Source organism: Cotesia glomerata, linkage group LG7 (genome assembly GCF_020080835.1).
Source record: "Cotesia glomerata isolate CgM1 linkage group LG7, MPM_Cglom_v2.3, whole genome shotgun sequence".
NCBI classification, from domain to species: Eukaryota; Metazoa; Arthropoda; class Insecta; order Hymenoptera; family Braconidae; genus Cotesia; species Cotesia glomerata.
The window spans coordinates 1,629,918-1,645,978 of record NC_058164.1 but is presented as its reverse complement, the minus strand read 5'-3'; the positions used below and the strand labels follow the sequence as shown (position 1 = coordinate 1,645,978).

Genomic DNA, 16,061 nt, shown 5'->3' with positions numbered 1-16,061 from the left:
GAGAGAAATTTTTAAAAGAATGGACTGTCAACGATCTACGTCACGATCTCCTTGGAAATCTTAGAAACCTGGACCTTGGAATCAACCCAAAAGCTTTTTGCATATTGTAAATTTTGTTACAAAATCAAAAACAGCCTCTAAATTCATAATTGTTTTATCTTATACTGAGAAAAAAAAATACTTTTGCTCAATTAACAATTTCTTGGCTCAAGAAACTCGCTGACGATCAAATATTCTATTATTATTAATTATTAATTTCTGAAGAGAAGAATATCAATATTTATCTTTGGATAATAGATAAACAAAAGAATAGCTTTATTTAAATTAATTAAAAATTATTTCAATCAATTTAACAATTTTTGAGCTAAGAATATATATTCTTGAAAATTTTCAAGAACATAAATTCCTGTCTCAAGAAAATTTTCTTAATAAAAATATTTTTTTTTCTCAGTGTACGTCCTTTATATCTTACAATTTCCTATTCAGTCACTTTCAAAGCCACTTTATTTGTATTAATTACCCTAAATCCAATTATTTGTAACATTTTGTATTAAGGTAATTAATTTACTATATAGAATTTAGAATTTAGAATTTAGAATGTGGCTTATTAAAACCAAGACACAGGCCAAATGACAAATTTCGTTACATAGTAAATGAATTTATATTAATAAATCATTACAAACTCAATTTATTTTAATATAAATCTTTTAAAACTCAACAAAAATATGGTTATAATATTATAATTTTTTATAAATTAATTTAAATGTTAACTGGCCAAAAACGGTACTTTTACTCTATATAAGTAAGAATATTTTAGATAAATTTGGTTTAGGATTACATCGATGTTCACTTGGTAAATAATTGTTAAAAAAAAGAAAAATAGGGATTTAAGGTATAAATTATTAGTTTCACTTTTACTTATACTTAGTTCAATTAGAATTTTATGTATTGCACTGAGTTTATCCTTATCACAGTCACTAAAGAATTAAATTTTTGACTTAGTATACAGTATTTAAGATTTTTTCAAATATTTACTCTTATATAGACATGTAAAAACTTTGTAAAAGACACTGGTTATGCAAATAAAATTCTATTATTATTATTTGTTTTATAAAGATTATAAGTTCAAATTAATAATGATTATAATAATAATAATTTTTTAAACTTGATTAAAGCTTCTGATTTCATGAAAAAATTTCCATTTTATTTAAAACCATGAACAAATATTTAAATCTAATAATAATAAATATCTAATAATCATCATAAAATAAGCATGTAATGTCTGTCTAAGAGGGGAATATTTATGAAAAGAATATAAAAAATGTTACAGAGTAGTTAAAAGATGTTTACGTAAATTTAACATGGTGTGAGTCTTCAAGTCTGGCTGGTCTCTTTTTTTATAATTTATTTTTAAGCTCGTATAAAAAAGAGCTTAAGTACATTGTACATACATACATACCTAGAAGTATTAGTAGTCCAGGTTGTGTCTTTACTTGAGCAATAGCCGGGTTTTAAGGTTACAAGTACTCGTTAGCTTCCAAGTGGGTCAAAAGTCGGTGAATGCTGTCTATAGATCATTAAATCTAGTTGATGTATTTGTCTTAAATAAATATCCAGTTAGTAGGTATATTCTATCGCTAGGCTGATAAAACATTTAATAATTCAAAAATTCCGAGATAAATTTAAATGGTGATTTTACTTTCATCACTTAACTGTTTTCGGTAATTAGATTGTTCGGGGACTTTAATTTTTATTATTTAAATAAAGTTAATTGAGCCGGCCTCATTATTTAAAAGTTAGTGTTCTCAGTGAGGCGTTTGCGACTGCATAATTACTGCAAATAACTCTTACACGCAAACAATCGATTAGCAGCTATCGTGAAACGAAAAAAAAAAAAGAAAAAAAGAAAATATAAATAAAACAGTGAATAGAAAAGTACGTCATTGTAGTTTTATTCGTGTCTATATAAAAGTTTAAAAACCACACCCGTTTAGGCACGTACCAAAGGATCAGACGTAAATAAAATTTTTTAACCTTTTTTATCTCAGATTGCTCGTCTCGACTTAACCGTTTGCTCGCTTCAATTTTCAATAATCCTTGAATAAGTTTCTGATAAATAACAGACTAACAGAATAACAGTAGTAATGATTTTCGATTATACGGGTAAATAAAGAAGGCAGACAAAATGGAAATAAATAAATTAATGATAAAAATACAGACCCTTATCTACTGCGCACCGAAAAATCGATAACGTTTACAAAAGTTCTGACATTGAAATTATTTATAATATTATTACGGTGTGTAAATACATAAATAAATATAAATCTGCCACACTGTAAATCCAAGTGTTTTAACAAAACACACATAAAGTGTTTTGTTCCTATCTTGAAGCATTGTAGTCACTTTTAAAACACTTCCATGTGGTTTAATTTCCCATGTTAAATGCCCTTTTGTAGTCACTTTTAAAACACTTCGATTTACAGTGCAAGCTTAATTTTATTTTATCGGGCTTCGATGAATAGAATTAAATGGGTAATAAATTCATTCACACAATAATATATTTACTTCAAATATAAATTAATAATTTTCCATTTGAGTCAACTAAACTCGGCGTTTTTAGTAGAATTAAAATTAGATTTTTATTCATCTGGAAAGATTTTTCTGCGTGAGAGATTATTAAAATTATTTAAATAATAAATATTCTCGGAAAATACCGAAAGTATTTAAATATTAAACAGTGCCGCGTCCAGAATTATTAAATTGAATCCAGAAGCCTAGCGTTTATTGATTTTTCTCATAGAAACACGTCACATGGTCTAATTATTCGGAATTATTTTTCTAGTCTCGTTTGTCAAAAACCACGAGTTTTATTTGACAGTTTTTTTATGCTTGTATATGATGATAAATAAAATTATTATTCATAAGATACTTTATACTGAAAATGTGATATGGTTTTTATATAAATTTACGTGCGGTGAGTGAGTATACTTGATACGCATGTAATAATATTATTATTGATATAAGAAGAAAAAAATTTAATATCACTGGTATTATTTGAGGCATCATTATCCTCACCGCTAATTGACAGTCAGCAAATGTGGTTCTGGTACTTGCGACCTCTCACTGATCCATTCTGTTTACTCATTGTATAAAATGCATTTAAAAACACGCAAGAGTTTTTTTTTAAATATCTTCTCAAAATAATTATAAATTTAATATTTAAAAAAAATTTTATTTTAAATAAATATTACGCAAAAGAAAGAACAATTGAATTTTTTAAATTTGTAATGTAAATTTTAATAGTCAGGTGCTTTGAGCAAAAAAAATTGAAAATTTACAGTTTCAAAATATAATTTTCAAAAAGTCCATCTTGAAAATATAAAAATTAGTTTCAAATAATATTTTTATAAATTGCAAAAAATTGATCAAAGGTAATTAGACAAAAATTAACTATTATTATGTAATTTTTATTTTATGACGTTTCTATTATCATGATGTCGCTCACGTTGTAATTGTGAGTCTGTTTTTTTATTTAGTTAATGGATTTTTTTTTATCAAATGTAGAGATCGTATATTGATTAATTAATTGAACAATTTATTAATGTAATGTTAGATTGTTCATGACTAGTATTTCGGATCTTAAAATACTTTATGACTTACTGTCATGGTTTTTTTCTGAGCTTGATGTAGACTAAATAAATAATTTAAAAGTCGTGAAATAAACATTTTATGATGGTCTGTTTTTTATCCTTACCTTTGATCAATTTTTTACATTGTACAATTTGGGTGTGATTAAAATATAAAATACAATTCTAAATATCAATTTTTACAGTTTTTAAATATATTTCTTACAGAATTTATGAAAATTAAAAAAATTGAATAAGAAAATAATTTCAATTAAAAATTTTTTTCAACAATAAAAAAAAAGTTATTTGTTGAACTAAAATACAACATCAAAGCTCTTAATTTGATAGCTACTTAAAAATTATATTGGCGTTCATAGATGCCTATAAAACTCATGTCTATCTTTACAACCAGTGGTTTTATTAAACCATAAAGAGAAATGTGCTTTCTGAAGCAGATAGTCTCAAGCGCAGTAATTATTGCACAATAAAGTCTTCAATATTTTCGCTTTTTGCTCTATAAACATACTTCTTTTTTTTCTTCTATTTCATTCATTTATTTATCAAATTCTTTACTTTCATTATAGCATTATAAATAACAGCAATAGCAATATCAACTTATTTAATGACATAAATGCACTTTATATTAAATTTCATGAGTATGAGTAATCTCGAAGCTTTTAACCTATCCATGACACTCTTAAACAAGCTCCTGCCGATAATGCTAATATTTACTCACTCGTAATCTTGTATTTTAATTACAAATCCATTAAATAAATATTTATCTTTATCTTTTAATTATACCTCAAACTTTAAAATATTAATCAAATTTTATTCAACATGAATTACAATTAAATTTGAGCTGATTAATTTATTAATTTAGCCTTTAATATAAAACAATACAATATAAAATAAAATAAAATAAAATAACTTTAATGCGATAGTATTTAAAACATTCTATTGTTCAGCAACAATTTAAATTACTCCGTTGAATTTCTATCCCGCGTACTTGTACTGTCGCTCGAGTACATTTTCTGAAGCTTGATTATAAATATATATGTATATATTCAAGCTATTAATACTTAAACTATTTCGTGCATTCACCCATAATTCAAGAAATAAGAGCTAGTAAAACTCTATTCATTGTACAGTACGTGAGAACAATTTGTTACTGGAATATCCGATCTCTCTAAAAGGACCTGACCTATTTTTTTTTTATATTCTTTTTTAAATATTCTCATCTGTCAGAGGAGTTAGTTACCAACCAGCATGTATCGTGCAGTGTACCTTTGAGTAAACAACCAAAGTTTTTTTTTGTTGTTAGAGCTTTTGTAAATTCATGATATGAGACATATCGTAGGGCGTAATTAGATCTCTGTCTTTTCATGTCGACCCGGAAGCGAAACAAAATACCGGATTTTTTTATTGAAACTCGAGGTGTTGTGCTGTAATAATTTGTAATTCTTCATCTTTCTTCATTAAGGTAGTTTTTATGGTAAAATATTGTCAAAAAATTAGAGATTATACGCGCCATAAAAGTATATGAGCTTGTAGCTAATTGTAAGTAATCCATAATTTTTACCCAAGACTGTACCCGTGGAGATGTGTACTTTTTCATAAATTGTTGAATTTTAATCCGTTATTTATAAATAATTAGAAGGTCGAAAATTTTTTTTTATTTTTTTCTAAACTCACAACAAATACATCAAAAGACTGTCAGTTTTTTGGAAGTTTCTGACAGTTTTTTTTATAACTAAGAAACTGGTACAGAACTGCAGAGAGCGTATGCGATCAATGCTAAATATCCAATTTTTAATTGAATTCACCTCGGGTTATAGGTGGTTAATCGACTTAAAATTTGAAGGGTGATTGTGTCATCATGTCCTTAATAAGTATACAAAAATTTAGAATTTTTAAAATTAATACCTTAACAGGCGAGACCATCTTTTTCTCGCTTTGCTCTCACGGAGTTCAACGAAACTATCTCTGTCGTACTCCCAACAGCAGAGCAATTGCAGTTTCGATTGGTTTCACGAAACGAATGAAATTTTTGAAATAAACGCTTTGTGGTGAAATAGTTTATTAAATTATCTATTATCTCTAAAAACGTTTTTTCAAAATTTTCATTCGTTTCGCTAAATCGATTGAAACTGCAATCACTGGTCTCGCCTGTTAAGAAAATAAATTTTTTGCCCAATTTTTGGAAATATTCAATTTTTTTAACGAAAAGTTAAAAATTAAATTTCAAATTTTTTCAATGAATTTTCACAAAATACGAAAAATTGAAAATTTCAAAAAATTGGGATGTTTTCAGTCTAACTTCCAAAAATTATTTTTTTGTTGGGTTTCCAGGTTTTGAGGTTCTTACACAGAAAAAAAAGTTTTCTTGAATCAAGTATATAATTTTCAAGAACTTAATCTTTTTGATTTGAGTAGAAAAATTCTTGAACTAAAAAATTTTTTCTTGATTTAAGGAAATTTTACTTGATTGAAAAATTTTTCGTCTTGATTCAAGACAATTACCCTCTTCAAAATTATTTTCTTGGTTCAAAAATTTTTCTCTCAAATCAGGTTAATTTTTTTTCAGTGAAGAAGCTATTTTGACTATTTTTTCATGTATGCTCTTTTGGCTTATAAAATTTTTTTTCTTCAAGCCAAAAGGACGTAAATTAAAAAAAAAACTTTTTAGCTTTTCAAACAGTTTTTTACTTTTATGCATTTACTTTTTATACATTTCCAAGCTGATTGGAAAAAAAATCTTTTTTTCTACGCCCTTTAGGCATTAGTTACGCGAAATATACTTCTTGAAGAAAACTTCATCTTCACTGATAGAAAAAGTAACTTGATTGAAGAAAATTTCTGTTTAACTAAAAATAATTTCATTTAATATTCCCTTTAAAAACTTTCACAAATTGCCTTCATTTAAACATAATTTAAACTGTTGAAAATAAAAATTAAAATATCGATCGTTGAAATAGTCTAATTTTGCAGTATTATTTAAAGCTTGTGTGGGAGTTACCAGCTCTCACTGATTAATCGATTCACTGTAAATTAAACTTATAGGTGGTAATAAAAAATTCAAAATCAATGATTAACTTTTTATTGAGGTTAAACAACTAAATGATTTATTAATTACTATACCGGTGTTTTTATTTTTATTTTTTAATTTTACAGAAGAAAGAGGAATGATAAATGGTGGCAACAAGCAACATGGTGTATGATGAGATTGTGGGTGTTCGGGGCAGCTGACCCCAGCCCCCGCGCACTCTATTTACGCGCGACATGCCCCATAATTTAAATATTACGTCTGCGAACTCTGCTAATTCCGGGCCTAACCATCAGGCTTATCCTCCACCTCAACCTTATCATATTAATGATGGACTCCAACCTGAGGTAATTATCCATAAAGCTATATTATTTTTCTGTTTTCATTAATTGTTAATCTATATTATTAAGAGAATAAGCAAAATTTTGTGGCCGGTGTATTTATATGATAAAATGGGTTTTTATTTTTAAATTTCGTATTATTAGAAAGGTCTTGGCCTGGAGTTGTGCCTTTTCAAGGTTTCATATCATTCTTACCAATAGTCAATTTATGATGATAAGTAATTAGGCTGCATTCGAAAATGCTCTATCTCTAAATACATAATTAATTAATGACCTTGTATCTTGTGAACTATTGACATTTTTTAAGATATAAGCTCATCCCGATGTTACACTCATTAAGACCTTTCATTTGAGTACCCACATCAATTTTTCATATATATATATATGTATATATGAAAAATATATCAAAAATACATGTGGATACTCAAATGGAAGCTCTTGATGAGTGTAACATCAGGAAGAGCTTATATCTTTAAAAAGGTCAATAGTTAAGAAAGTACAGTGCAATTTAACGAATATCTTGTGAACTATTGACATTTTTTAAGATATAAGCTCATCTCGGTGTTACACTTATCAAGACCTTTCATTTGAGTACCCACATCAATTTTTCATATATTTTATATATTTATATATATTATATATATTTATATATGAAAAATATATCAAAATGCATGTGGGTACTCAAATGAAAGCTCTTGATGAGTGTAACATCAGGAAGAGCTTATATCCTTAAAAAGGTCAAGAGTTTAAGAAAGTTCAGTGCAATTTAACGAATATCTTGTGAACTATTGACATTTTTTAAGATATAAGCTCATTCCGATGTTATACTCATCAAGACCTTTCATTTGAGTACCCACATCAATTTTTCATATATTTATATATGTTATATATATCTATATATGAAAAATATATCAAAAATACATGTGGATAGTCAAATGAAAGCTCTTGATTAGTGTAACACCAGGATGAGCTTATATCTTTAAAAACGTCAATATTTAAGAAAGTACAGTGCAATTTAACAAAAGTCATTATTTAACAAAGCAAAATTTTATTTATTCATAGTTCAGAAGTCACGGCAGTCACATAATGACTGCAAGGTTGCTAGTTATTAATTATTAAAAATATTTTACAGAAAGAACCTGTTGAGTTTGATGCAAGTCATCTTCGAGGCGCACCAGCCGAGGTGGAGGCCTTGGTACACAATATTAAAGAAGTTGCTCAACAATTTTTGTACCACTGGCGAACATTTCCAATTGTACTGCCACCACCACTATCAGCCTGCACTGATGGAGAAGATACATTGGTCCGGAAGAAGCATCACTTGAGAGATTTATTCGTTGCACCGAGTTTCGACGAGCTTGATGCCGTAGCCGTCGACAGCAAAGGAGAGCCGCGGAGGCTCACAAACAAGCAGCTAGAAAGTATCCGAGAGCGAGGGTGGGTTTTTTTTAGCCAACATAAAAAACTACTTAAGATTTTAATCTGATAAAATTAAACTTAAATAATTAATTATAATTAATAATCAATAATTTCATTTTTACACAATTTAGCTCGTCCTCATACAGCTAGTGTCTTATAATTAGTAAAAAATTAGATAATACGCTTGAAATTAATGTAGCTATAGAACATTTACATTTTAGATTTTTAAAATTATCATAGTCATATAGATTTAATTAAAATTTATTTTTATACTCTTACACTGCGTATTTAAAAGATCAATTTTTTTTTTTCAAATTATAAAGTCATGTTTAAATAAAAAAAAAAAATTTTTTTTACACAATTGGCAATTTTGCGCGTCAATAATAATACTTAAAAATTGAATTAAATTAATAAATTAATCTTAAACATAAATGAAATAATTAATTAGATAAATACTTGACTTTATTTGTTAACAATTTCTGTAAAGCTTGCACAAGGATAAGTATGGAAAGCCGAAGAAGCTTAATGCCACTCAATTGGAGAGCATTCGGAGATGCGGGTACGTTATTACACAATCCCGACACTCCATCATGTTAATAATAATTATACAATTATAATAATATTATTCACTGTGTTGACTTTTAATTAATATAATACTAAATATAAATCTGTGAATTAATAAATGGGAAGCTCAAGTCTAACAAATTTAAAACAGACTATTTAAAAGTTTATATGAGCTTTTGAAATTTTTTACCAGCATGACTTGTGTACATAAACATAAAAAATAACTTGCCAAAAACAACGGTGAAGGTTTTTAAATAGAAAATAGCACAATAAATGTATAAACTAGTTCTACGTTTAATTAGCATAAAAGGGGGAACGTGTAAAACACAAAAAAATGTATTTATAAATATACACTTACATTCTTTTACAATAGAAGCAATTAAACTATTTCTTTAAACATTAGTGAGCTTTGTAAGCCTATACTAGTATTAATTAGAACAATTGGTGTGTATATGGTGCGTGGAAAATCAATAATTTATGCTATCTTGTTTCATTAATTATTTATGTATATTATTTATAGTTTAATTTTATTTAATAATTAATTGTTTTAATAAGTGTTTTCTGTCCAAGTTTCGTTTTTATCCTGGTAATTTAATCATCACGTATTTTGTATAAATCACCTGGTTTGTCAAATGTGCGGCAAAAAAAGCTAACGAGTGCAAGACAGTGAGGCGTGTGCGCTGACATTACCTAGTTTTTAATTTTTAATTAGGATTTAACTTTACAGAGAATTTGAGGTGGATTCAATAAATTTCACGGGTCAAACACACCGATGGCGACTCAGTGGACTTCTCCAGCGAGGCAGAGATCGCAGAAGAGAGACTTTACTGAAAGATTTAGCTTTGGCAACAAGATTTATTGTCGTTACTGCTAGAGCGCGACTAGTATCTCATTGTTTTAGTATTTCACAAGCACTTAAAGCATTGTTGACTGGATTTTTAAGACTTCTGGGTAAATTTATTATTATTACTAATTAACAATTAATAATTTTATTTATTTTTAATAAAATTCCACTAAATGATAAATAAAATTAAAATTTCAGATATAATTATTGGAGTACCGTCACTTCAAGCGCAAAATTTAGATGGTAAAATTCGTGAAGAGAGATGTCGTTATCTTGTAGCAGAGTTAGTTTGTCGGGTAAGGTGACAGAGTTAATTATTCTTTAAAAGTTTAAATTCAATTACATTAATTTATATTTCTGATTCTATGAGTTGAAATTTGCAATTTGAAATTTCAAACTTGTAATTGATAACTTTTAATCTGTTACTATACTTAGTTACATATTTAATTTTAATTAATCTCATTATTATTGTTATTATTATTATTATTATTATTATTGTATATTTAATATATGAAGATCGGTGTTTTATATTTATTAAAATCAAAGATGGTTAATATTATAAGCCAGACTACCCGATCCAAATTTTTGGATAATGACTAATTTTTCATTATTATTTCTTCACCATATTATTTTATCGGTATGAAGTCTCAATACCATCAGAGAAAATTTAGGTGAAAATAACAATTAAAATTTGTTTTGACAATTATGATTAGAGAAAGATGTAATTTTTTACTCAGTGTAACTTTTTTCAGTGACTGAAAAAATAATTCAGATAGCCCAGACCAGGACTCGAACCTGGATCTTTTGGTTACGCGCCAAATGCTCTACCGGGTAGTCTGGCTTATAATATTAACCATCTTTGATTTTAATAAAATTATTATCATTATCATTATTATTATTTCCATGTACATAAAATGGATGTGTATTTACAACAAAAGCCTGAGTATGACGATTCACTGGAATTACTTTGCGGTTTTATACGCAAACAATTACGAAGAGCGACGATGGAAAAGTTTGAAGTGGAACGCGAATCATCGCAATTGCTACCAGTCTCGGTGCCTTTTGTCTTTGGGACACCTGCCGGTACTGCTGTTGATTTGAGATTATTTAGTCGTGACATCATTAGAAAAGCTTTATCGACCCTGGTAACTATATTGGAACGCGAAACGCGTGGATGGTTTTTACATTTTCGCGAAAGACTTATTTCGGAATTACGAGCACAAAAAAAGAGCGACGAAGAAATTGAACAGGCAAGTATTTATATCGACGGTCTAATTAGCAATTGGTCTAACTCCTTAATTTTTAGAGAGTGATTTTTTAATATTTTGATGTAGCAATAATCTAATTATAAATTATTTAAATGATCCAAAGCAAAATACTATACCCCTATTAGATACTAAATTGTTTTTTAAAGTGATAATAAATTTTGAACTAATTTTTTTTTCGTACAAATGGAAGATTCTCTAAATTGGAGTTAGAAATTTCCTAATTAGAACGTCGATATTTATATTATTTTTCTTGAAAGAAATGAGATTTATATTTTATTTTTTTTTTTGTAATATTATGTTTTAGCAAGTAAATGAAGCGGTAATGCGAGAATACCTCCAGCGAGTGTACTCGAGCATACTTTCTCATCCGGATATCTTGGCCCTAGGCGATGGGATAGCCCAGCTTTTGATTGAACAAGCTCAATCTGTGGTACTGATGCACCGAGCGGTTCAAAATGTCCAGCGAAAGTTGCAACATACCAAGGAATCTTTGCGTTATAAAATGGAAAGTGAACATCCGGTTCTTGCGCGAATAGGACCATGGATGCGAGACAGAATGAGAGAAGCTGAGGCTAATTTTATTGAAGAATGTGAATGGAGCGCACACGAAGAAGCATTGTCTTTGTGTAATCGACAGAATTTACGTCAAACTGTTTACTTCCTCAATCGTGACTTGACATTCATGAAAGAGGTACTTTAATCTATTTCAATCTATTTATTCTTCTAATGACTTAAAAATAAATAGACAATTTAATTGCATTAAAATTACAGCGTGAACCAGTCTTACTAAAAGAGTTACGTAAAGTAAAAACACCAACACGTAATTTCCAATGGCCAACGCAAATCTGGCTACCACGTAACTGGATCGTAAGACGAAATTTCCAAGGAGTGTCCGAAATAATCCCTACAGTTTTAAGCAACACGCCGACATCGATTACAACCCCTAGAGCAGATCCTAGTCAGCCGGTCTTTTTGGTTGAACGAGAGATTTGTCACACAACGACAACACGATGGCCAATGTGGCGGTGGATAAACTACATTGCCCGAACGTGGTGCTGGACGTGGAACGCAATGTTTCTGTTTGGCGTAGCAGTACCCTGGTGCAGCCGTGTCTCGTTACGTGCGCTTCTACTGGTTGAGACCTTCACACCGGATTTGGAGTTGAGCCAACTTAATGGGACACTTTTTCCGCGAAAATCCTCCCAAACACCGACGTTATGTTCACGATTGATTGCACTTTGGCGGCATATCAGTAAAAGTCGGACCCACTTTGAGACTGAGCCTGACACTGGTAATTTATTATTAATAATTAATTATCATTGTTTTGTCTGAATCCCGGAAAAAATAGACCAGAAAAAATAGACCCGGAAAAAATTTTTAAGTTTTGAAAAATTCATATTATTTCATTAAAATTATTATAAAATAAAAATAATAATAATATTTTTTTTTTGTAACAAAAAATTGAGCGATCATTCTGGGGGTGCTTGTTTTTCAATGAGATTAAAGTTAGCAGTCACCTGACAATTTTTTAATTTTATTTAACAGACAAATTTTGTCCAAAAAATTATTTTTAAAAAATTGGATTTTTAATTTTTAAAAATTTCTACATGTCAATTTTTTTTCTTATTTTTTTTTGCCATAATTTATTTGTTAAAAATATTCTTAAAATTATCAAATATCTGCTAAATAAATTTTAATTGTTTTTCAGGAAAATTGTGGGGGTGGATATTATAATTCTTATTTTATAATAATTTTAATGAATTTTTCATAACTTAAAAATTTTTTCCGATTACCGCTTTGTCTATATGAATAAACAAATTTGTTATTTATTTTTTGATAGGATTTATTGGAAAAGGAATGACGAGACACATAAATAGACTCTGGAATTATGGAGTAAAAGGTCTTATGGGAACTATGGGTATTCTCTTCCTCTTTCCCATAATCTGCATTATAGCGAGTTTCAGTTCACTCGTCATCGCTCTTTCTGCGTTTTTATGGTCTGTTGTTATTATTATTACTCTTTGTTTCAAAGCAGCATTATTAGCATAGTAATGAAGTTAAATCTTTTATAATATCTTTTCTTTTTTATATTTTCCAGGATGCCAATAGTAACACTATTACTGCATGCATTCATGGCGCTGGTAATGGATCTCGACAGTCCAGAGCCAAGTAGAAATCGATATTTAGTTGTAATGGAAGCACTCGTGTGGAATATCGGTATCCAGGGCTGTTTACAGCCTATCGTCGCACTATTAGTCGCCGTATGTATATGTCCAATAATTTCGTTTTTGATACTCACAATTGCTGTGATAAGATACTGGATACGAGTAATGTGGGACACGGCAATGTTCCATCTTGTGATTAAGAATCGAGGACGTGTACCTGCAAGCGACAGTTTTGTTGTAAAGAGAATAGCGGGCCCTGGACTAGCTTCAGACTATTATTATCAAATAAGACCAGAGCAAGCATTAGCGGCTTTTGAAGCTAAACTTGAACTCGATGAACTTCTGGCTTTCCAACAAGAAACTGAACGTCTTATAACACAACCGCAACGTGACTTTACGCAGTTTGTTGAGGCGTGCTTCAGTCCATTTGCCACTAGTTTGGCTAAAACTCGTGATCCTTACAAGTCATTGGAGAAAGAGGCGCGTGATTTAGTTGCTGTGCTTCACGAAAAGCTAGATCGCCGACGGAAGGATTTGCAAACTGGTCTCGGGGTCGCTGTAAGAAGCAAGATAAAGTTGACAACATTTGATCTTAAAATTGTTATACAGCAAGCTGCGTTGATGCTTGAGCGACTGTATCCATCGCACGTGCTGGCACGTCTGAACGGTTGTGAAGAAGATTTCTGGGAAAATAAAGGCCTGAATGTTGGTGACTGGGCCGGGTTGGCTGGTCTTATGTATGCCGACATATTTAGTTTAGACTTTTTGCAGCCTCTCGATGATACTGACACCAAATTCAAGCTTGAACCACATCCAGGAGTGGATCTAACTCGTTATACAGAAATGGTTCACAGCACTGAACTAGGTGGTGTCAATGGATTAGATCTACTGGGCGCTATTTATGCGCCACGAGGTAACATACAAGTACAGAGTCCGTATCTCGAGGTCTCGTACTTTAATCCGCGAGCCAAGCAGGCTAGCAACAGCCGCAAGCCGGAAAAAAGATGTGAGACAAGTTTATTGACATCGCCAAGATCAAGACGTAAAACTAACTCGGGATTATCCGTTAGTGATGGACGCTGGCAGCCATGGAAACGTGAAATACGTCCTTACAGTGCTGAAAAACTAGTAATACCACTTCCCATACCACATCCAGCTCATATTGCCGTAAATATTCATAATCGCGACTCCGAAGACCCTATTGATCTTGACTCTGAGCTCTGTCAAAATATTCTGAGAGCTATCGAGGAATCACCGGGTGAAATGGCTACCGAGTGCGTTGGTCGCTATCGCGGGGGTGGTGGTGATTCAAGCTTCGACTCTGTTGCTTCCCAGTCATCAGTGTCGCTTGAGACCGGCCTAGACACTGCGGAAGTTCTACAAGAGGGCGAGATCAAAGGCGAAAGTGAAACCTACCACTGGACACTTTCTAATTGGGGCGGCGGCATGGCCAGACGTAGAAACAATTCGGGATCTATTAAAGTTGATCTTGCGTCACCGGAAGACGTTACTTTGGACACTGATACCACTCGGGTGATGTTCAGCACTTACGGTACGACCGTTTAAAATTTTGACGTTCAATGCTTCCCCATGATATCATTTTAAATTATTAATTTTTTTTTTTTTTTACTTATTTTTTTTAAGTGACTCGTGTATTCGTTAATTTTTTTTTTAGTTTATTTATAAAATTATGATAAATGAGGGCTCAAGATGTTGATATTACAGTGGCTCGAACTTTGTTTTATAATTTTTTTATATCAAGACAGTTAGATATTTTAGCGAAGGTTATAAACAAGTAATTTATGTATCTATGGATGTTGTTAAACAATTTATTATGAGGGAAATTCATTTGTTTAATATTTCACTTGCCATAACATGTATGCGTTTTCATTCTGTGCAAATTAGAATGTAGCGAATTGTGTTATGAATACAATATAACAAAAAAAGAACAATTAAGCGATTAAAATTAATCTATTTTCTAAGTTTTATTATTTTTTTTTAATTTATTTTCATTCTTATAATAATAATAAAAATTGATAATTATGTTTAATATAATAAAATAAATGCTGCATTTAAAATTAGACGCACACATGATTTTTTAAAAAATAAATTGGAGCTCGCGAATAGAATATTAGCAGAGAATCAAAATTGTACTCTAGATATCAGCTAGAAATCATTTAATTTATAATTTTAAAAAAGCTGCTTGAACAATTAATCTATTTAAACTATAAATAAATGCAATAAGATACAATTGCACTGAATAATCAGCGACATCGAGCCATCATTCGCGAAAAGTCGTTTTTATGAGCGACTCGAGACATCTTTTATGTACATAGTTAAGTTGTTATTATCAAATAAAAATATATTAAAAACAATTAAGACGTATACCAAACAGATAAAAATAAATGGATTAACAATAATAATAATAATAATAGTAATAATGATTATAAGAATTATTATTATTATTGAATAATATTAAAAGAAAGCTCTCTTCTCGATGTTCGAATTATATGTATTAATTTTTACGCGCGCCTCAAAGAATCAGCTATTATTATATTATATATAAAAAAAATCTTCTGTTACTGTATTAACTAAATAATTAAATTTAAAAGTACAACTCCATCCAATGTACGTATTATTAATAAATAATATTAAATCTGTTTAAAGTACTGTAGATGGGGTACAAAAAAAATGATTTATTAAGATAATTATTAACGTTAATTCAATTAATTAGATTTTATTAATAAAAAATTGATAAATCTACTGAACGTGGTTGCATTTACATTTTATA

At 29.7% G+C, this 16,061-nt stretch overlaps 1 protein-coding gene across 3 annotated transcripts in view; it reads left to right on the top strand.

Annotated features, from left to right (window-relative positions):
* LOC123268484 overlaps positions 1 to 15,502 on the top strand; it is a 36,624-nt gene extending 21,122 nt beyond the window's left edge. For 2 of the 3 annotated variants that reach the window (XM_044733588.1, XM_044733589.1), the window contains 10 exons: positions 6,798 to 7,016; positions 8,143 to 8,447; positions 8,917 to 8,988; positions 9,721 to 9,944; positions 10,036 to 10,133; positions 10,776 to 11,087; positions 11,410 to 11,796; positions 11,877 to 12,396; positions 12,946 to 13,102; positions 13,204 to 15,502. In XM_044733588.1, the coding sequence (XP_044589523.1) occupies positions 6,906 to 7,016; positions 8,143 to 8,447; positions 8,917 to 8,988; positions 9,721 to 9,944; positions 10,036 to 10,133; positions 10,776 to 11,087; positions 11,410 to 11,796; positions 11,877 to 12,396; positions 12,946 to 13,102; positions 13,204 to 14,836 (3,819 nt within the window). In that variant the 5' untranslated portion in view covers positions 6,798 to 6,905 and the 3' untranslated portion in view covers positions 14,837 to 15,502. The remainder of the gene's footprint in view (positions 1 to 6,797; positions 7,017 to 8,142; positions 8,448 to 8,916; positions 8,989 to 9,720; positions 9,945 to 10,035; positions 10,134 to 10,775; positions 11,088 to 11,409; positions 11,797 to 11,876; positions 12,397 to 12,945; positions 13,103 to 13,203) is intronic. The other variant, XM_044733590.1, reaches the window with a different exon arrangement.
* Positions 15,503 to 16,061: the final 559 nt, after the last annotated feature.